Genomic DNA, 22,480 nt, shown 5'->3' on the forward strand with positions numbered 1-22,480 from the left:
ACACTGCGCCTATATTTTTCAAATGATACTCTACAAAAATCACGTCAATATACGACGCTCTTGTCAATCATATCCAAACATACATTTAAGTGTCATAATGTAGCAGATCATTATTTTTTTTGAACATTTCTGGGATCAAATATACAGTATTATACTCGACATAGCCTAAGTCAATTAGGCCATGAGACAGTCAGCTACAATAACCACACAAAGAAGGGCAGAGGGCGCCACCTAGCGGGAGTGTAGTGTTACTACCACCTTCAAAACCACTCTCAAAAAACATTTACAGGAAGCTGCAATCCGTAACTGGACCCTCTAAATCAAAAATCAGATTAAAAGACCCGAACTACCCACTGTACATACTTTGTGTTTTGTCCCCCGCCCCCACCTGTGGTGTATGTCCCCACCTGTCCTACCCGCTGTACATACCGTATGTTTTGTTGTACTGTTCTTCCCATGATGGATGTATGTTTATCTTGTAGATAGTAATAGTTATTTGTCTGTATTATCTTGTAGATAGTACTAGTTTTTTTCTTTTGTCTGTCTTACATGTAACGATGAATTGAGAATCAAGGACCCCAATTGAAATAAGCCAGTGGCTTTCTGGGGTTTTATCCTTTTAGTTGACCTTGTATGTAATATGTACTTTCATGTACCTACTTCTGCAAACCTTCTAATAAAGTTTTCAATCAATCAATCAAACTAGGCTAAATGTAACTTCTAATAGTTAGAATCGTTAGTTAGAATCTATATATTTGTATATGTTGTAAATATTTGTATGCCTACATGTATTTACTTGTTTAAATCGTATAGTGATTCTTATATTATTTTGTTATTTTGTTAAAGCACTTTGAGCTGCAAAGCTACGAATAAAGGTTATTATTATTATGCTTGAGCTGTCATTGCTGCCACCAAAAGGTGGCGCCAGAACACAGTGCTTCATTAGGCTAGCACAAAGCTGATTCATTTTGATCATACGCCATAATCCTCTATGATACTGTAAATACAGTATTGAGCACTCTCGAATGGGATCTGGGTTATGCCATTGATCAGATTGCGTTTATTCTTACTCTTATAACATACATTCAAATATAACCATTGAAACACTTCATAACATAACCAACGTGTGTGTGCTGATTCATGACTGATTCATCTTTCTTATTCTTTGTCTATGCTATTCTATTTAAGGTTTTCAATTGTTCATTTTTTTTCTTCAGATTGTGGCATTTACTGACACACATTTACTGGCAAATAAGGACCTCCGCCCAGCGCCGCCGGGGTCGTACTACGGACATGTGAATCGCGCGTACCCATCCTTGGGTGTGTGTGTGTGTGTGTGTGTGTGTGTGTGTGTGTGTGTGTGTGTGTGTGTGTGTGTGTACGTGTGTGTGTGTGTGTGTGTGTGTGTGCGTGTGTGTGCGTGTGTGTGCGTGTGTGTGTGTGTGTGTGTGTGTGTGTGTGTGTGTGTGTGTGTGTGTGTGTGTGTGTGTGTGTGTGTGTGTGTGTGTGTGTGCGTGTACTACGGACATGTGAATCGCGCGTACCCATCCTTGGGTGTGTGTCGTTTCTGCTGCGGACAGGGTTGCCAGATGGGCTACTTTTGATCACACTACTTGGCAGGGAAAAAATCATTTGGCCGGGTTGGGCTGGATAAACAGGCATATAGGCGGTATCAGTGCCTGGAAGTTACAAAATGCGTTAAGTTAAAACATTTTTATTTTTTTTTATTTTTTTTTTAAACATCATTGACATTGGCAACAGACAGATTAGGGGCAGATGGGCACCTGCCCAATAGTAATTAGGCCTAGCCTAATTGTACATGTGTACCACATGTACAAAAGAAGAGATTTGGTGAGGCTGCATTCTCATTTTATGCACCCAGATTGTGGAATGCACTGCCAGTTTACATTAGAGATGCAACCTCAGCACATATGTTCAAGTCAAGACTAAAAACCCATCTTTTTAATATTGCCTTTAGGCCTACAGTACTAAATGATTAAATGATGATTATATAATGATTAAAGCACTTTGAGCTGCAACGATTTGCAGGAAAGGTGCTATACAAATAAGGTTATTATTAGTGTTATTATTATTATTATTATTATTATTATTATTATTATTATTATTATTATTATTATTATTATATCTTCGACTGTGGTTAGGCTGGACATTGTCAATCCCATCTGGCAACCCTGGCTGCGCGGAGGCCATTTTGTTGGGCTCGTGCAGGTTGACGCTTGACAGAAGCCTGGGTGGTGCGGAGGGTAGTGACGGTTGGACGTGTCGGCTAACGGGACAACAGAACTAACCAACAGCTGTTTAAACAGAAGTAGACCACGGATATACACATATATCTATATAACACCAGTCTCTATCGTGTTTTAAAAGCAACAACTTGACGGTGTCATTTGTCAGCGTATTGTACAGCTAGGTAGCTTAGCTTTGACAGCCACCGACCGATGCTAGTTAGCATCGCCTAGCCTGCTCCTCCTCTCTCCTCTCTCAGCGAACTCGTACAGAACAACATCATGGCCTTAAAACGAATTCACAAGGTAATGGAGAATGCTGTCATGTTGTTTCCCCACACCCACATTCATACTTCGACTATTTATCTAAATATGTCGCTACGTTGTTCATCATGACAGCCAGGCTGGACGGCTAGCACGGCTAGGCTAACAGCTAACAGGGCCTGTTGCGCAGAGTCGTGTGGCGAGACAATGTATGCGGATGTAAAAAATGTGTTATGTTAGGATATATATATATATAACTATATCTGAGACTTTCGACATGGATGACAGTTGCATCGACTCACTAAGGTAACTAGGTAACTCGATGTTAGCTGGCTACAACACACAGAAGACGGTGTAGCGATCAGATCCAGATTATTACAGCCATCATCAAACCTAATTTATGAAAGCTAAGGGTTTGTTATAGTCCCAGATTTAGTAAATGAGGCTATGAATAATAATGTAAAACATGGGTGTGTGTAATGTCTCTCTCTCTCTGTCTCTGATCGTTTATGTGCTAGCCAACATTTGGGCTTCGCATAAGAACTGACTGCGCTGTATTTCACATCCGTAGTTTTTAACAAGTCATTATGAAACCAGATGAGATGTTAAGATAAGGCCGGGATTTGTTTGTTTGTTTGTTATATACCAGATCATGACAGGTTTTAGGGTTGCATGTTTTCCATTGATGGCCCTTTTTGGGGGCCTTTTTTCTAATCCAAATTTCCCCTGAACTAGACAACACATAATGTTAACACAAACATCAAGATCATGATGAATTTCCTGCAGTTTCATTATATGAAACCAAAACATTGTTTCCTTTACATTTGCATTATTATTATATCATTAAAAAAAGGCACTGGGGCTGTAAAAAACTAAAAACTAAACGTCCAGTCAAGTCTTGTTAAAAGTTGGGGAGATATTTCCTGATGGAAATCCAACCCCTGACCTGCCATGCCAGCGGAGTGTCTTCCTAGTGTGGATGTTTTTCGGCCCTGTCCAAAAACACACACAGCATAAAAATAGACTTAGTTAGTGCTGCTATACTTATAATTGTCTGGAATCGGTGTGTGTGTGACCCAAGTTGGTCAACTGTACAACACCTATCCTAAATTTGACTAACATATGATCAAGCTAACATGTAAAATAAAGACCAGTAGGCTGGTAGGCCTTATGCACTGACATGGTGACACAGAACTATCCACGGGGAAATGCAATGGGTTGAAACCCGAGGTGACACATGATGAAGCATTATTTTGCTGGCTTGCTGTCCACATTTTGTTCTCTCGTTTCGCGATACCTCTAGCGTAGGCTAGTTCTTGAGAGAGAGAGAGAGAGAGAGAGAGAGAGAGAGAGAGAGAGAGAGAGAGACACGGACACACACAGACAGACAGACAGACAGAGAGACTCTAGTCTAAACAATGCTGTTGTCCCCCTCTCCTAGGCCTCCTAGTCAGACACTGTTCTGGCCAGTTCTCACACTCTCTTTCACGTGTGGGAGGGACATTGCGTGTCACAGTCTATCAGCCATAGGCTCTAGGGGCCTAGTCTCTGGCTACACACAGAGCTCGTAAACCATCAAGTAACATAAATAGGCAATACAATAGAGTGTAATACCTAGCCAACAGTAGCCTATATATCGCATCTGAAGGATCAGAAAGTGCACGTTTTACGGGGGAAGGGGGGGGGGGGAATGCCATGATGGCCTAGTAGCAGTGACGCATGTATCGTTTCTACTGTCTTGCTACATTTCTAGCCCAGCCAGATGACATGAACCTGGCTCACCATAGTCCTGTCGCTGTAGCACTGTCACCCTGGTATGGCTAGGCTAGCCTCCATTGTCTCAGTGTGGAGGCTAGCCACGTCAGGGCTAAAGCTTCTGTTGTTGCAGTTTGCTGTCCTTCGCAGACCGGTTGTTGGTGGTTGATTGACAGTTGCCCGCATCATCGGCACTCTCTGGCTTTGATTCAGTTCACACCTCTCTGCATTTACCTGGTCCCCGTGGCGACACAGGCCACGTCTTCCTGTGTGGTGTGCTCTTTTCACTGGCAGCCCAAATATGGGCTTTCCTGTGCCCAAAGTCACCCACAGTGAGGGATCATGTTATTAACTACGGTACTCTGGATTCCTTACCCTGTAACGTGTCTCTCAAGTATGTTCTCAAGGTGTATGGTTATTGGTTAGGTGTAGAAATCTAAGGTGTGTGTGTGTCATGTCACCCTTCTCATTCAGGAGTTGAACGACTTGGCCAGGGACCCACCTGCGCAATGTTCCGCCGGCCCAGTTGGAGACGACAGTAAGTCACCAGACCCACCAGAACCAACCGTTTATAGTCTAGTTTCCATGTTTTTGACACCATTCACGAGGCATAACACAGGCCTCAAACTAAAGCCACACCTTGATTTGTTTTTACCTCTTTTTAACCACCAATTCCTAACTGTCATTTAAGAACGGTTAGCAATCAGCAACTTCTTGCTTAGCTGAAATGGCCGACTATATAAACTCAATAAAATCTGAGCAAGTCAGGACAAAGAGGCTAATAGAACCTAGAATCGTATAATGTAGATTAATTCTTGAATCATATCTAATCCTAATTCTCTCTCTTGCAGTGTTTCATTGGCAAGCGACTATTATGGGACCTGTAAGTATAATGATTTAATTTTCCTTTCACATGATTGGTGATTCCACGCCAGAGCGGCATTTAGCAGCTGAGCGAGTTGTTGTTTTTCCAACGGCGAGGGAGTGCAAAGGCTCATGGGAGCTTATTTAGTTTGAGACGTAGCTGTAAGCACACAACGTACGGTTGGATCACACCAAAGTAATTCTTCCTTCTTCTAGCATTGTGACTGCCACTGGCATCATAGCATCGATTCACTTCTTATGATGACTGATGGATAGATGATTCACTTACTGTAGACAAATGTACTTCTGTAAGCTGCTTTGCATAAAAGCTCAGCTAAATGGAAAAAATGTAAAAGGCTCTTTGGGAGCAGAGTCACAGGGTAGATTATCTGTACAGGTCTGCATCTGGTATTGACGGCAGAACTTTGCATGAATCATGGTAATCCTGTTTGACTAGTCATCCTGTTTGACTACTTATCCTGTTTGACTGGTCAGCCTGTTTGACTGGTCATCCTGTTTGACTGGTCATCCTGTTTGACTGGTCATCCTGTTTGACTGGTCATCCTGTTTGACTGGTCATCCTGTTTGACTGGTCATCCTGTTTGACTACTTATCCTGTTTGACTGGTCAGCCTGTTTGACTGGTCATCCTGTTTGACTACTTATCCTGTTTGACTGGTCACCCTGTTTGACTGGTCAGCTTGTTTGACTGGTCATCCTGTTTGACTGGTCATCCTGTTTGACTGGTCATCCTGTTTGACTGGTCATCCTGTTTGACTGGTCAGCCTGTTTGACTGGTCATCCTGTTTGACTACTTATCCTGTTTGACTGGTCATCCTGTTTGACTGGTCATCCTGTTTGACTGGTCATCCTGTTTGACTGGTCATCCTGTTTGACTAGTAATCCTGTTTGACTGGTCATCCTGTTTAGCTGGTCATCCTGTTTAGCTGGTCATCCTGTTTGACTGGTCATCCTGTTTGACTGGTCATCCTGTTTGACTAGTAATCCTGTTTGACTGGTCACCCTGTTTGACTGGTCATCCTGTTTGACTACTTATCCTGTTTGACTGGTCAGCCTGTTTGACAGTTTTATTCTGTTTTGAGAATGACAGCCCATACCAAGGCGGGGTATTCTTCCTGACCATCCACTTCCCCACAGACTATCCCTTCAAGCCACCTAAGGTACGTACATCTCACACCCCGTACCTGCCTTTTACCTGCCATCTCACACCCCGTACCTGCCTTTTACCTGCCATCTCACACCCCGTACCTGCCTTTTCAATGTATAACTTATACATCTCACACCCCGTACCTGCCTTTTCAATGTATAACTTATACATCTCACACCCCGTACCTGCCTTTTGAATGTATAACTTATACAGGAGACATCTCACACCCCGTACCTGCCTTTTGAATGGATAACTTATACAGGAGACCAACACTGAGCTTTAGAGCACTTCAAGTCAGAAAATGATTTTTAAATATATATTTTCCCCCCAACACATTTGGTGGTTCATATCAGTGATGTCTCGGCATGTAACCCAGCTGTGTGAAGTGTCGTCCTGGAGTTCTTCTATCTGATATCTTCTGACGTTGTCCTTGTTGTTGTGTGTCTCTTCCTTCCTTGGTCTTTCATCTGCAGCTGGCGTTCACCACGAGAATCTATCACCCAAATATTAACAGTAACGGCAGCATCTGCCTGGACATCCTGAGATCGCAGTGGTCCCCAGCATTAACTATCTCTAAAGGTAACACACATGCTTTTATAACTATCTCTAAAGGTAACACACATGCTTTTATAACTATCTCTAAAGGTAACATACATGCTTTTATAACTATCTCTAAAGGTAACATACATGCTTTTATAACTATCTCTAAAGGTAACATACATGCTTTTATAACTATCTCTAAAGGTAACACACGTGCCTTTATAACTATCTCTAAAGGTAACACACATGCATATATAACTATCTCTAATGGTAACATACATGCTTTTATAACTATCTCTAAAGGTAACATACATGCTTTTATAACTATCTCTAAAGGTAACACACATGCTTTTATAACTATCTCTAAAGGTAACACACATGCATATATAACTATCTCTAAAGGTAACATACATGCTTTTATAACTATCTCTAAAGGTAACATACATGCATATATAACTATCTCTAAAGGTAACACACATGCTTTTAGAACAGCCTTGGGCCTATAGGATTATTTGGCAGTTTCACGGTTGAAATCAATAATCAGTATCAGCTAGAGCTCGAACTAATCTAACTCTCTCTTTCTCTCTTTCCCTCTCTCTCTCTCTTTCCCTCTCTCTCTCTCTTTCCCTCTCTCTCTTTCTTTCCCTCTCTCTCTCTTTCCCTCTCATTCTCCCTCCCCCCCTCCTTCTGCAGTACTTTTGTCCATTTGTTCCCTGTTATGTGATCCCAACCCTGACGATCCCCTAGTGCCCGAGATCGCCCGCATCTACAAAACAGACCTTCAGAAGTGAGTACACCGACAACACCCACCACAGCAGCCAGCAGTCACATGGTCCGGCTTCAGTCTGCAGGAAAACAACTCCTCTTGTGTGTTGAAGCCACAGGCTGTAGATACATTAACATGGAAATGCTAACACCAAAAAAATGCCCCCCAAAAAAGAATGCGAAAAATAAATAACCTCTTATGTGGGGACTCATTATGATGATGAAGATGACCTTGTTTTATGTCCAAAACCAAATTATGATTTGCCTAGATTGCTTAAGCAGTGTTTTCCACAGGATTTTGAGAGACTGTGGTGGGTGGACCTCGAAAGCTCTAAAGTCTTTCGTCAACAGTACAGTACAGTCTTTCGTACTTGAAAGTGACGGATAGGGGTAGGACATGATAAGCTTAGGCTTCATCCTACTCCCTTTCGAACATTGATAGGCCTGTACTCTTCGTATTAGTTATTTGTTCTTTTATTATTTTAAATCATGTTCGAAATAAAAGATTCAGTCATTCAACAGGAGGGGGGGAGGTTATCAGTAGCGCTAAATCGTATGGACCTATAGTAGATGTAGCAGTGCGAATCCCAAATATCGCGCCGCTCCCGTGCTAAAACATTTTTGGTTCACTATTAGGGCTTTCACACCGGCAAAGAACCGTGCCGGTTCGCGTTCGGAAACCTCCGAACGTTGGCGCTGTCTGGCGAACGATACACTGGTATGAGCGCCAACGTTCCGAGGTTTCCGAACGCGAACGCGAACCGGCACGGTTCTTTGCCGGTGTGAAAGCACTATATGAGACTATGGCACCATGGCCGCCACAATCTCTGTAATTTAATGGGAAACACTGGCTTAAAGAAAGACATGTAGCGTAGCACCTGTGATATCTGAGAGACGAGGTGACAGGTGACTTTCCCCTCTACATCAGGTACAATAGACTAGCGAGGGAATGGACAGACAAGTACGCTATGCTGTAGTAGGGGTAAGCTGCCCCCCTGCATCTTGGAAGGAAGGAAGGAAGGAAGGGTGGGAGGAGAGGAATCAAGTGTGTTATGGCTGTTGGCTCGACACGTGCAGTGGAATGACGCTGCTAGTGGCATTGATACCGTAGGGCCTTCCACTAACGCAATGAAACTTGGAACAGAACATGGCTGCATTAATAACAAAAGATCTGATGATCTCAATGATTGGCTTGATTTGTGCTCAGATAACAGTACAGTAGAGTAGGGAGGGGCGGGGGGTGGAGGGGTAAAGAAGTTATCAGCCTATCAAAAGTCTGCTTGTTCATAGGCAGTGGTGAGTGATGTCAGACCTGTTTATGATCATCCGACATTGGCCTGGTGCCAGAACCAACACCTTGGGTTGTGGTGGGGCGGGGGCGGGGGGGAGGGGGTGTTAGTGGCAGAGAGGCCAATAAACTAGTTTATTACGTGGTCCTCTGTGGCTCAGGTGGTAGAGCATGGCCTTTACTAAGGCTAAGATTGTGGGTTTGATTACCACTGGGATCGTATATACAAGAATCTCTAATCACTCACCATACTGTAAGACGCTTTGTCTGGGGTAGGGTTAGTGTGTCTTCTAAGATGGCATGTTGTTGTTGCAGCATTTGACGCTGTGTTAGGTGAGGTTTGTGTACTTGTCTTGAATAATAGCAGTGTGTGTAGCAGTGTGTGTTTACGGTTTTCTGGTCTGTTGCTTTTGCGTGCGAGCGCCTTGCATCTCTACCGGTGGGGTTGGCGACCGTCCGTTGGCTGTGTGGTGGTGTGAGGCACAGCTGCTTGCTCCTAAACGCATGGAGGGTGTCACCGTCGCTCCTCTGTCTGTCCTTCATCGTCATGGAGGGTGTCACCGTCGCTCCTCTGTCTGTCCTTCATCGTCATGGAGGGTGTCACCGTCGCTCCTCTGTCTGTCCTTCATCGCCTCGGTGACATTTCTGTCTTTTCTGATTATTTTTTGCTGTCTTTCTTTCTGTCCAGGTACAACAGAATAGCGAAGGAATGGACTAATAAGTACGCCATGTGATGCACGGCGCCGGTCCTCTCTACTACCCCCCATCATCGCTGGAAGAAACTTTTCAATTACTGTTATTATTTTATTTTTCTTTGTTTCTTTTGCCCATTCGGCCCACTACTACCCTTTAACATCAGCCTATGACAGTAAATCTTTTGATTTGATTTCACCGCCCCCCCCCCCCCCACATTTATTCACATGCTTTTAACAAGGAGAAGCGTCTGTCTGAGGCCCTCTTTCTTTGTTGTCTTTCTAAAAGATGCCAACAGCTTGGCGGTGTCCAAGGAGCATGTATCTGTTAGAAGAAGCCTACCGACTACAGCCACTTAGCTAAGAGCGCTGGCCTCCGCCGCTCTGAACACCACGGTGCCAACGATAAGACGGAGAAAACTGACAAACAAAACATGGACTCCTCATGCCACCATTTCTGTATTGAGAGGATCTCACACGATGACGGTGCAGATCTCACTTTACGACGCTTTTTTCCAATAGCATTAGAGTCCTGAGAAGTCTGTGAATAATATTATACACTTAATCTTAAAAAAAATATTTAAAAAATTAATTACGGACTGTTTTTACTGGGGAGTTGCTGTGGCTGTATCATATCCACCTACAGTAGATTTTCCGGGAAAACAAATATTTTATGCATGTTAATAAAGATAGGTAATTGGTTTATGTGCTGCTGAGGATGGATCGGCGAGTGGAGGAGAGGAGCGAACCTGTCCACTTTTAAAAAGTTTGACCTTATTTGTTCCCCCCTTTTTTTCTTCTTTTCATTTATTTTGGGGTTGTTGTTTTTCTTTTTCTTTTCTTTTCTTTTCTTTTTTTTTTAGAAACGGAGAGCCGTTAGTTCATCCATCACCACGACACTGTTCTCTCTCTTTTGCACTGAATACATTATTCAAAGCTCTCAAATGGCTGATAGATCAACTAATAGCTCTGCTATTTAACGGTTACTTTTCTTTTTTTTTCTCAATAAAGTTGAACAAAGTCTGACGTTCTTGTGTGGTTTGTTGGCTCTCTCTCTAGCTTTATGACCTCCGATGGCCCAAGTATAGATGACATGTCCCTGTTTATGACAGATGGAGAGATGATTCACTTGTCTTTACTTAGACAAATGTATTTGTTGGAAGTCATTTTGGATAAAGGTGTCGGCTAAATGTCAATAATGTAAATGTAAAAATGTTGTGTGATTGCTGACATGTGAACAATCAGTCTCTGGTTCCATTTCTAACCCTTTAGTGAGGCTGATAGGCTTAACAATTGTGCATTTTATGACTAAAGCATGAAACTTTCTACAGTGTTTCTATAGACCGTAAACTTCATTTTTAGACGTGGAGCCACTTCAGATTTGATCTCTGGCGTCAGGTAGACGGAATTTTTAGGAGTCAAATATTTCTGCTAATCATTCTAGAATTTTACTGTGCAATCTATAACTTCCATTAACTGCAATGTATAATGTCTGCTTGAGTACATTATGACATCAAATGGAATATTTAGAATGTATGCAACATTCTTAGAACATGGAAGCAATTTACCATGAGAGGAAGGGGGTTGTGGACTCATTTACCACTGGTACAGGGTTGGAAAACCTGTACAGTGGTAAATGAGTTCACAACCCCGCCCTCGAATGGTAAATTGCTTTTCTACAACAGCCACCACATAATATAAAAAATAAATACACAGTTGTAACATTAAATTCATGTATTTACAATCATTAATCGTTTCAGAATACATATATCCTTCCGCCACAGAATATAGTCCCATAAACAAGATCAACGATTGCATTGTAGGTCAGCACAGGTGTTATTAATCAGATTGATTGGGAGGCGCATTGATACTTGAAATGCGGTCTGAACTGAAGGTTGTTGGGATATTTACCACTGTTGCTAGCCAATCAGAATCCAGTATCCAAACATGCTGTTGTAGAAAGTACATTTTAAAATAAATGTTAGCAAGAATACTGGTCTGTTTCTTGCATTATGTCTAGTACTTCCAACACAAAATAGAATACAAATATTTGGAAGAGCAACTTTTTAATAATGTGTCATTGTCCACCTAGCAGTCTCCTGAACAAGAGCAAAGGTCAGTGCACTTAAGGGCCTTTTTACAATTGCAGCGCATATTGCACCTTTCTTGCACCACAATGGATCAGTTCAGCTCTGTGAGGTCTGGTAGTGTGGTCCAAAGTCGCTGCCATTCCATTCCTTCTGGCACCCAACCCCATTCAGAAGGGTTTGAGTTGAGGATCAGGAACTAACGTTTTGATCCAGACATTCGCTTGATACATGGCCTGTTTTACATGTTGTTCTAATTCTATAGTATTGATATATTATTATCATTCTAAGGAAAGAATCAATATAATTAAAAGTGAAAAGAAATAACAAAAGTATTTAGTCAGCCACCAATTGTGCAGGTTCTCCCACTTAAAAAGATGAGAGAGGCCTGTAATGTTCATCATAGGGACACTTCAACTATGAGAGACAGAATGGGCGGAAAGAATCCAGGAAATCACATTGTCTGATTTTTAATGAATTAATTGGTAAATTCCTCTGTAAAATAAGTATTTGGTCACCTACAAACAAGCAAGATTTCTGGCTCTCACAGACCTGTAACTTCTTCTTTAAGAGGCTCCTCTGTCCTCCACTCGTTACCTGTATTAATGGCACCTGTTTGAACTCGTTATCAGCATCAAAGACACCTGTCCACAACCTCAAACAGTCACACTCCAAACTCCACTATGGCCAAGACCAAAGAGCTGTCAAAGGACACCAGAAACACAATTGGAGACCTGCACCAGGCTGGGAAGACTGAATCTGCAATAGGTAAGCAGCTTGGTGTGAAGAAATCAACTGTGGGAGCAATTATTAGAAAATGGAAGACATATAAGACCACTGATAATCTCCCTCGATCTGGGGCTCCACGCAAGATCTCACCCTGTGGGGTCAAAATGATCACAAGAACGGTGAGCAAAAATCCCAGAACCACACGGGGGGACCTAGTGAATGACCTGCAGAGAGCTGGGACCAAAGTAACAAAGGCTACTTAATTCACTTAATTTTTAAAATATCATTTTTATCATTCTATGATCTATGATCCTATAGTATAATATTATATATTATTATAATTCTAAGGAAAAAATAAATAAAGTGAAAAAAATATAAAAAAAAGAATACAGTATACTATGTTCTTTAAAAAACACTTCATATTTTTTTAAAATCATTTTTATCATTCTATCATTCTATAGTATAATATGATATATTATTATCATTCTAAGGGGGGGGGGGAAAGTGATTTAAAAAAAAAAGAACATGGGAACCTGCAACATCGTATCGTAGCTCCTGCAGTTTTCTGCTGGTAGCAAAAGCATTTGATGTTTACTTCACCCATGTATTATTATAATTCTAAGGAAAAAAATAATAAAGTGAATTTCTTTTCTTTTTTTTCACTAATTTAAAAAAAACTTTTTTTTATCATTCTATGATCATTCTAACATTCTATAGTATAAAGTGATTTTTTATTTCAAATTGTTTTCATGATTTTTATCATTCTATGATCATTCTAACATTCTATAGTATAATATGATATATTATTATCATTCTAAGGAAAAAATAAATTAAGTGATTTTTTTTAAAGATACAAAAAGATACATAGTACACTATGTTCTTTTTCATTTGATTATTTTTCATGATTTTTATCATTCTATGATCATTCTAACATTCTATAGTATAATATGATGTATTATTATCATTCTAAGGGAAAAAATAAATAAATAAAGTGAAAAATAAATTTAAACATTTCTTTCACTTTATTATTTTTTAAATCATTTTTATCATTGTTTGATCATTCTAGAGTCTACCTGACACCAGAGATCAGATCTGAAGTGGTTCCACGTCTAATAATGAAGTTTACAGTCTATAGAAACACTGTAGAAAGTTTCATGCTTTAGTCATAAAATGCACAATACCTTCCATGTATGAGCTTATCTGCCGCACTACTTCTCCTTTTAAGTAGTTTACTGTTTTGTTTACTGCCAGGTCATTCAAAAGGTGTGGATTGGTAAAGGCAGGAGTCATGTCTTACATAGACCCCACTGCCCCCTGGACTTCCCCCTCTCACACGTAAATTCGCTCTGAGAGCGCCGGAGCGCACACTGGGCACGACGTCATAAAGGCACCAAGTAACTTGATTGGACAAGAGGCATTCCATGAGTGCTGATCAGATTTCCGAAGCGAATTTCCGAATGCATACCCTGAATGAAATCGATAGGTATAGCTAGATGGGGAATGCACTGGGGAATGCTCGCCGTTTCGCTTCTCATATATCCAGGCCTTTTTAAAGACCTTCCACGTCTAATGGGGTGAAAGCCCAGGCCTGTGGGGGGAGTCACTTACAACACTTGCAGGTCAGAGTGAACAAGAGTTCACTGTCCAGGGCCCCGGGGGTGAGGGTGGGGGTCGAGTACCGGACCGTAGCCAGCGATGTCTAGAGACTGTTGTTGATCTGGCTGCGGGCTGGTGTGAAACGGTACACCTTGGACCGGGCTGAGGACCCTCTGACAACTGGGGAGGCTATTTATAGACCTAGGCGTGATCGCTGCCATGCTGACTGACCCTCGGACTATCTAGAGAGGCTGTGTGGACCTCTAGTGATATGGCTCAGACTCAAGGCCTTCCATGATCCCTCCTCTTGCCTCTCTCAAATCGTGTTGGGAGGAGAAAATCCCCAAGGTTCCTCCTTTTAAAAACCTTTGCTGGTATGTTTTAGGACGTTAGGAGACGATGGAAGGGGGGGAGAATTTAGAGATTAGGCAATCTCTATAAGCTTTAACGACTACTGCTGTTACACTACTCTTGCGTAACGGTGTGAAAGTGAATGGGTTTATGTGACACATTCTAATGCTTTGGTCCTCATGTCGGGATCTGATGTAAAGTAATGATCAGACTTTTCTTTCGAAACATGTGAATACATTTCCGCGTTGTTGAAAATCAATGACACATCGCTAGTCATCTAACACAGCTTGTTTTGTGAGTCTGCTAACAATGTAAAGTAGTGTTATAGTTAACTAGGTAGCAGTGGGGATTACTCACCCAATCCATTGCGTTGCAGTATTTTGTGTTTCAAAATAAAAGTCAGAACATTTTGATTGGTTGCCGACATGCGGACCAAATGATCAGACTGTGTTACATATTATTTCCTCTAAAGCCAGCATCTGTTCCCACTGGAACATGGACAACACTTCATATTCTGTTCACACTAGAATATAACAAAAACGGCAAAAAATAAATAATAAACAATCGACCATTTTATTAAAAAAGTATTACAATAAAACCAATTAAAAAGCGAACATTTTTTGACTGTACAAAGTTGTCTAACTGGGTACAGGTATAAATATCTTAGCCCCACACAAAGTGATGCAGTGCTTTTCAAACCTTTGGTTTAGCATAGAAATTGAGTACAGATATGTATGTCTATAAAATGCCAGTGTTGTACGGGTGATATCGGGAACAAACTCATATCAAATTTTTTTTTTTGCCCCCAACTACCCCCTCCTGCTGATTACAAAAGGAATGGAGGGCGTTCAATTGGCTGTTTTAGCTTTCACTAAAGTTTAGACACACATGTACACGCAGCCACAGAAACACTTTACAGATAGGTAGGGAACACAACTAAAACAGGACATAAGAACACATAAAGCACCTTTCAGTCTCCGACAGTTAGTCCAACAGGTCTTGGCACAACTCAAAGATAACCTGACAATCTGAATGTGAATGTTCACAACACCTGATCCAGAAATAACACCTACGGACTAAGTCAAACAGGTGCCGGATGTCAGAGAGACAAAATAAATGATATACTGTATTTAAAAGAAAATGGCTTCCATAACTGAGGTTTACCCCTCTAGTCAATACAAACACCACTGGCTAAAATGAAGGGTGGGGGGTGGGGTATACCTCACAGCTTATTACAGGGGTGCAAACAGGTGATGGCCCAAAAAGGTGACACATTTTTTTGTGGCTAACCTTAGGGGGGGGGGGGGGGGATAGCGCTAGCACTAAAGGTGTTAAATAGATATCGCTAGCACTAACGGTGGTCTAACAATGATGCGTGTGTAAGTAGCAGCAGCCCTGACCTCAACACCTGCAGAATTACTTCTAAAACAGTTTACCGTGACTGTGTTCTCTATGCTGTCTGGAACTGTACCTAGCTCCCTGAAGCTAAACGTTATTTCAACTGCAGCAGAGTTTAGCAGACAGGGAGATTAGCTAGCTTGTGCATCATGTGACATGGATGAGATTTAGACACACCCAAAACTTTTTTTTTTTTTCAGATCTACACAATTCACATGGATGACCTATTTTGAGATAAAACGGCTAATTTAGCAGAAAGGTGACAAGTTTGCACCCCTGTTATTATGATGATGATAAGTGGTAGGATGAAGAGGGAATGACGTACTAGTGATCAGTGGTTGCTGTGCTTTCCCCCCAGGCTGTGTTTTGCTCTGTTAAAACATGAACCTCCAACAGACTTGCATAGGATGGGCTTCATTACAATGATTCATCATCATCCTCATCATCATCAAATATTACTTTAGCACCACTTCCATAGGAAACTCGTATTGACAATATCATGATATATATAATAAAAAAAGTTGCAGGAGCTGATAGTAGTGGTTGCTCTATTCTGTTGTTCCATTACAAACTAATCTAAAATGTACTTTTGTACGTTTATTAAATGTTTCCATTGATGGCCCTTTTTGGAGGCCTTTTTTTTTTTTCTTCGAATCCACATTTTCCCTGCTACACAACACATAAATGATGTTTAAACACAAACATCAAGATCATGATGAATTTCCTGCAGTTTCATTATATGAAACCAAAACATTGTTTCCTTTACATTTGCATTATTATTATATCATTAAAAAAAGGCACTGGGGCTGAAACATGTAAAAAAAAAAAAAAAACTAAACGTCCAGTCAAGTCTTGTTAAAAGTTTGGGATATCAAAAAGAGAGGAGTGGTTGTTGTGACGGTGTCCCTGGGCGGAACACAGAGAATCAGAGTTCTGACCGCCTGTAGCCGTGGTAACACCCAAAAGATCCGGAAGCCTCGAGAAAAAATCCTGACGTGGGAGGAGCCACCGATGATGAACCAATCAGGCTGTCAGGCTGTGGAAAGCTCCACCCCGCTGTCACACACCCCACTGTCCTGCTGCCCCTCCAACTTCAGGTCCTGAACCTGACCAGAGAGACCCTCCTCTACAGGAGAGGAGGAGAGGAGGAGGGGGGAGAGAAGGAGAGGAGATGGAGGAGTGAGGAGAGGAGGGAGAGAGAGGGAGAGGAGGAGAGGGAGAGAGGGGAGAGAGAGGAGAGAGAGGAGAGGGGGGAGAGAAGGAGAGGAGATGGAGGGAGAGAGAGGGAGAGGAGGAGAGGGAGAGAGAGGAGAGAGAGGAGAGGGGGGAGAGGGAGGAGAGAAGAGGTGGGGGAGAGGGAGGAGAGGGAGGAGAGTGGGGAGAGGGAGGAGAGAGGGGAGGTGGAGGAGAGGGAGGAGAGAGAGGAGGTGGAGGAGAGGGAGGAGAGGGGGGAGAGAGAGGAGAGGAGGAGAGGGAGGAGAGGGGGAGAGGGAGGAGAGGGGGAGAGAGAGGAGAGGAGGAGAGGAGGTGGAGGGGAGAGAGGAGAGGAGGGAGAGAGAGGAGAGGGAGGAGAGAAGGAGAGGAGGGAGAGAGAGGAGGTGGAGGAGAGAGAGGGAGGAGAGGGAGAGAGGAGAGGGTGGAGAGGGGGTAGAGGGAAGAGAGGGAAGAGAGGGGGTAGAGGGAAGAGAGGGAGGAGAGAGAGGAGAGGGAGAGAGGGGAGGAGAGGAGGGAGAGGGAGAGAGGGGAGGAGAGAGAGAACAGGGAGGAGAGAGAGGAGGGAGAGAGAGGAGTGGAGGAGAGGGAGGAGATGGAGGAGAGGGAAGAGAGGGAGGAGAGGAGAGAGAGGGAGAGGAGAGGGAGAGGGAGAGGGAGAGAGAGGAGAGGGAGGAGAGGAGAGGGAGGGAGAGGGAGGAGAGGAGAGGGAGGGAGAGGGAGGAGAGGGAGGGAGAGGGAGGAGAGGAGAGGGAGAGGAGAGGGAGGGAGAGGGAGGAGAGAGAGGGAGAGGGAGGAGAGGAGAGGGAGAGGGAGGAGAGGAGAGGGAGGGAGAGGGAGGAGAGGGAGGGAGAGGGAGGAGAGGGAGGGAGAGGGAGGAGAGGGAGGAGAGGGAGGAGAGGGAGGGAGAGGGAGGAGAGGGAGGGAGAGGGAGGAGAGGAGGGAGAGGGAGGAGAGGAGAGGGAGGAGGAAAGGGAAGAGAGGGAGGAGAGGGAGAGGTGGCGAGAGGGAGAGAGGGAGGAGAGGGAGAAGAGGGAGGAGAGGAGAGTGGGGTGAGGGAGGAGAGGGAGAGGTGGGCTGTTAGAGTGCAGATAGGAGGGTATCATGGTTTTCCTTCAGGGAACAGCTGTGTAGCTACGTGGCTCTGGTTGTGGTTGTTCTTACCAATGAGCTGTGTGGTGTCTGGGAGAGTTGGAGGCTCCTCCGTTTCACACAGTGCCCCCTGCAGGACTGTCAGAGCACTGCAGTTTCCCACAGACCTCAGGCCTGCTACAAGGTCCTTCACCGTCCCACCTGACACCTACAGACAGACAGACAGACAGACAGACAGGCAGGCAGGCAGGCAGGCAGGCAGACAGACAGAGAGACACAGACAGACAGGAAGACAGGCAGACAGAGAGAAAGACAGGCGGACAGACAGGCAGACAGACAGGCAGACAGACAGAAAGACACAGTCAGACAGGAAGACAGACAAAAAAACAACAACATCCCGATACTATGAGTGTGTGATACTATGAGTAAGAATGCGACACTGCTGGTGATGGGAGGGGGGGGGGAGACAGTGAAAGTGAAATTGTAATCTAATTCTGGTACTGTCCCACCTCTCATGAAGGGGTAGGTAGGGACACCCTCTCCGCAGAAGGCAGAATGTATTAATTGACTCAGTGTGTGAATGTGAATGTGTGTGTGTGTGTGTGTGTGTGTGTGTGTGTGTGTGAATGTGTGTGTGGGTGTGAATGTGTGTATGTGTGCGTGAAAGTATGTGTGTGTGAAAGTATGTGTGTGTATGTGTGTGCGTGTATGTGAATGTGTGGATGTGTGAATGTATATATGTGTGTGTCTATGTGTGTGTGTGTGTGTGTGTGTGTGCGTGCGTGTGTGTGTGTGTGTGTACCTCGTAGCTGTCCAGCAGGGTGGAGGCGGGGGAGGGGCTCAGTCGGAAGGCGCTGTTGAGGATGCCCAGGCCCAGGGTGTGAGCCAGGCCCTCCCAGCCCCCCTCCGGACCCTCCAGGGCCACGACCACCGCCCGCCTGGCGTCTGCCCCCAGGGTGGCCAGGTCCCCTAAACACACACACACCACACACTCAGGTCATGTTCTCACATGAACGTCCGCATCAGGACCCGGAGCAAGTGGATGAGATTTTTATTTCTCTGATGTGCGTTCTCACAGCCCTTTAATTAAACGAAGTAACATACGCAATCGAAGCAACAGACGTGGTAGTTGATTGGTCAGAAAAATAGAAAATTGCCTATCTCCGCCGTAAAATAGATATTTTTGGAACGCCTGCTTACATCTGTCAATCAAATTGACCACAGCTAGATACCCGTACCACACATGGTGATCAGGACTGTGATAAACTACAGGCAAAAATGCCGGTTGAGAGAGGACGCTGGCGTTGCTTGTTCGCCGCTTCTCCGCCCGAAATCTAGGTGTAACTGCAGTATACAGAGTAGATTGTCCTACAAAGACACTTAGATTTAGATTTAGTAATCTAAAAATGTATTAGACCCCTATACTTTATTTTATCTAATTTTTTTGGTTTCTTTGTATTATTACTACTCAATCTTTTCAGTTTGTAAAGTGTCTGAGTGTCTAGAAAAGCGCTACATAAGTCTAATGTATTATTATGATTATTATGAAGGTGGTACAGACAGCGGAGGGTGAATGGGGAGGCGTGTGTAAAGACCCACCGTGGGGAGGGGGCAGGGCAGGGGCGGGGGTCTCAGCCTTGTACTCTTTACCGTTCAGGATCTCCAACACCTGCAGACACAAGGAGAGGATATTTAACACTGAAATAGACCTTATAGGTTTGGTGTTTTTTTTACTGCCATGAACACTATATTTTGTATATATGTTACGGTACATGTGGGAATACGGTACATGTGGGAAAACTAGGGTTAGGGTTAGGTGCTAGGGTGCTACGGTTAGGGGTAGGGGTAGGGTTAGGGTTAGACATGCCAGCATGTACCAAGTCGACGTAGCACCTAACCCTAACCCTAGTTTTCCCACATGTACCGTAACATATACATATATAAAATAAAAATGACTAAGAAATGAGCCAGTAGAAGTTACTGGTGTGAGATGGATGATCAAAATTGCTAGACTCACACACTCACAGACTCTCTCTCACACTCTCACACACACTCTCACAGACTCTCTCACACACACTCACACACACTCACACACCCTCACACACCCTCCCACACACACACCTCTGGCGTGGCGGCCATGTTGAGCGGGGTGGTTCCTGGGATGTAGCCTTCATCCTCCTCGTCTTCCTCGCCGCCACAGGACTCGTCTCTGAAGAACAGAGGCTCAAAGTTCTCCCTGTGTGGATCAGCGCCTACACACCACACACACACACACACACACACACACACACACACACACACACACACACACATACATACAGTGCAGGTTTAACATGCTATATGAGAACACCGCGCTGTAAGCTGAGGTAAACATGTGGCTGGTGTGTTCAGGTACCTGCAGCCATGAGCAGAGCTGTCAGTTTGACGGAGCCCCGCCCCGCGGCGATGTGGAGGGGGGTGGAGCCGTTATACGTACAGCTGTCCACCTGGGCATTACCCTGGTAGAGGGCAGAGTAGAGGGGGGTAGAGGAGAGGAGAGAGAGAACAGAGTAGGGGGGGTAGACAAGAGGAAAGGAGAAAGAGAGAGAACATTATAAAATCACAGTACATACATTCAGAATCAAATCTATTTGTCACGTATATCACATGCAGTTGTAATTGACGTAGTGAAAGGCGTTGCACATGGTGGTGGTGTGGTGTGTGTGTGTAGGTGTGTGCAGGTGTGTGTGTGTGTGTACCTCCAGCAGCAGACAGCCAGCCAGGGACACGTTGTCTGTCTCTGTGGCCAGGTGGAGCGCCGTGCGACCGCTGCCCCTCTCCCTCACCTCCACCCCCGCCCTGCCCTCCCCTCTCTCTCTCTCCACCCCCCCACGGCTGTCCAGGAGGGCCCTGAGGGAGGCCAGGCCGTTGGCCAGCACGGCCAGGTGGAGGGCACACAGGCCTGGGGGGAGGGGAGGGGAGGGGGGAGACACAGACACAGTCAGATGAGGAAGAACAACCAGTTCAGTTAAGTAGCTTTGGTTAAGATGAAGGCAGGAAGGTTCTCTAGTTTATTGTGAATTGTGAGTGTGTGAGTGTGTGTATGACTAACTGTGTGAGTGTGTGAGTGTGTGTGAGTGTGTATGACTAACTGTGTGTGTGTGTGTGTGTGTGTGTGTGTGTGTGTGAGTGTGTGAGTGTGAGTGTGTGTGTGACTAACTGTGTGTGTGTGTGTGAGTGTGTGTGTGCATACGTGTGAGTGTGTGTGTGTGTGTGTGTGTGTGTGAGTGTGTGTGAGTGTGTGTGTGAGTGTGTGTGTGTGTGTGTGTGTGTGTGTGTGTGAGTGTGTACCTGCTGTGTTGGGCAGCGTGTGAGTGAGTGTGTGTGTGTGTGTGTGTGTGTGTGTGTGTACCTGCTGTGTTGGGTCGCTCCACCAGCTCCTCCACCTGCCTCTGCTGCAGCAGGAAGTCCACCATGCCCCCCTCCCTCTGCTGGGCGGCCAGGTGCAGGGCCGTGTTGCCGTGGCGATCGGCCAGAGTGACGTCCGCCCCGGCCAATAGCAGGGCTTCGGTCGCCTCCTTCTGCTGGGTGATCACCGCCAGGTGCAAAGGAGTCTGGGATAGGAACGAGAGGAACAGGTGATGTCATAACTACGTATGTCTGTCTGTGACGATCACTGTCTGGAGTTTATTTTATTTTTTTGTGAAAGTGAAAGCCAAATAAAGTAATAGTGTTGGTTTTGATATATATATTTTTAGGGCATTTCTGCTTTTTGTATTGGGATAGATGGGTGGGGATGGGTGAGAGAGAGAGAGAGAGAGAGAGAGAGAGAGAGAGAGAGAGAGAGAGAGAGAGAGAGAGAGAGAGAGAGAGAGAGAGAGAGAGAGAGAGAGAGAGGAGGATAGAGACAGTAGAGATTGACAGGAAGGATGGGTGAGAGAGAGAGAGAGAGAGAGAGAGAGGAGGATAGAGACAGTAGAGATTGACAGGAAGGATGGGTGAGAGAGAGAGAGAGAGAGAGAGAGAGAGAGAGAGAGAGAGGAGGATGGAGACAGTAGAGGTTGACAGGAAGGATGGGTGAGAGAGAGAGAGAGAGAGAGAGAGAGAGAGGGGGATAGAGACAGTAGAGATTGACAGGAAGGATGGGTGAGAGAGAGAGAGAGAGAGAGAGAGAGAGAGAGAGAGAGAGAGAGAGAGAGAGAGAGAGAGAGAGAGAGAGGAGGGATGACATGCAGGATATGTCGAGGGTCAGAATTGAACCAGGAACCTTGATGATATGATACCTGCATTAGTGTGCTACGCCACTAAGTACCCCATAGTGTTTGTTTCTGTGGTGTGTGTGACATGTGTGTGTGTGTGTACCTGGTAGAGGTCGTTCCTCATGTTGAGTGTGTGTGTGTGTGTGTGTGTGCGCGTGTGTGTGTGTGTGTGTGTGTGTGTTAGTTAGTTAGGTAC

The 22,480-nt window shown here is 44.4% G+C and overlaps 2 protein-coding genes across 2 annotated transcripts in view; one reads left to right on the forward strand and one right to left on the reverse strand.

The window, feature by feature from the left end:
- The first annotated feature begins 2,265 nt into the window (after positions 1-2,265).
- LOC308152235 (ubiquitin-conjugating enzyme E2 D2-like) lies at positions 2,266-10,516 on the forward strand. Its single transcript, XM_080525161.1, has 7 exons — positions 2,266-2,552; positions 4,740-4,803; positions 5,117-5,148; positions 6,232-6,309; positions 6,770-6,875; positions 7,530-7,623; positions 9,578-10,516. Exons 1-7 carry the CDS (start codon positions 2,529-2,531, stop codon positions 9,621-9,623), a joined length of 444 nt encoding a protein of 147 aa, XP_080381287.1. The 5' UTR covers positions 2,266-2,528; the 3' UTR covers positions 9,624-10,516.
- A 6,110-nt stretch (positions 10,517-16,626) lies between these two features.
- The window catches only part of nfkb1 (nuclear factor of kappa light polypeptide gene enhancer in B-cells 1), a 33,890-nt gene continuing 28,036 nt past the window's right edge, over positions 16,627-22,480 (reverse strand). Inside the window, exons 17-24 of the mRNA XM_080526295.1 lie at positions 21,438-21,639; positions 20,785-20,987; positions 20,442-20,544; positions 20,168-20,298; positions 19,646-19,715; positions 18,849-19,015; positions 18,119-18,254; positions 16,627-16,868 (exon numbers count right to left, since the gene is read on the reverse strand). Of these exons, the coding sequence (XP_080382421.1) occupies positions 16,774-16,868; positions 18,119-18,254; positions 18,849-19,015; positions 19,646-19,715; positions 20,168-20,298; positions 20,442-20,544; positions 20,785-20,987; positions 21,438-21,639 (1,107 nt within the window). The 3' untranslated portion in view covers positions 16,627-16,773. The remainder of the gene's footprint in view (positions 16,869-18,118; positions 18,255-18,848; positions 19,016-19,645; positions 19,716-20,167; positions 20,299-20,441; positions 20,545-20,784; positions 20,988-21,437; positions 21,640-22,480) is intronic.

The sequence above is a fragment of the Nansenia antarctica genome (assembly GCF_963989245.1).
Source record: "Nansenia antarctica genome assembly, chromosome: 3".
In the NCBI taxonomy this organism is placed as follows: Eukaryota; Metazoa; Chordata; class Actinopteri; order Argentiniformes; family Microstomatidae; genus Nansenia; species Nansenia antarctica.

Excerpts from the sequence above, each read along its gene's own strand:
- LOC308152235 (XM_080525161.1), top strand. The coding sequence starts at position 2,529 with ATGGCCTTAAAACGAATTCACAAG. Across the intron at positions 2,553-4,739 it reads CCTTAAAACGAATTCACAAG|GAGTTGAACGACTTGGCCAG; the intron begins GTAATGGAGAAT and ends CTTCTCATTCAG. Across the intron at positions 5,149-6,231 it reads AAGCGACTATTATGGGACCT|AATGACAGCCCATACCAAGG; the intron begins GTAAGTATAATG and ends TTCTGTTTTGAG.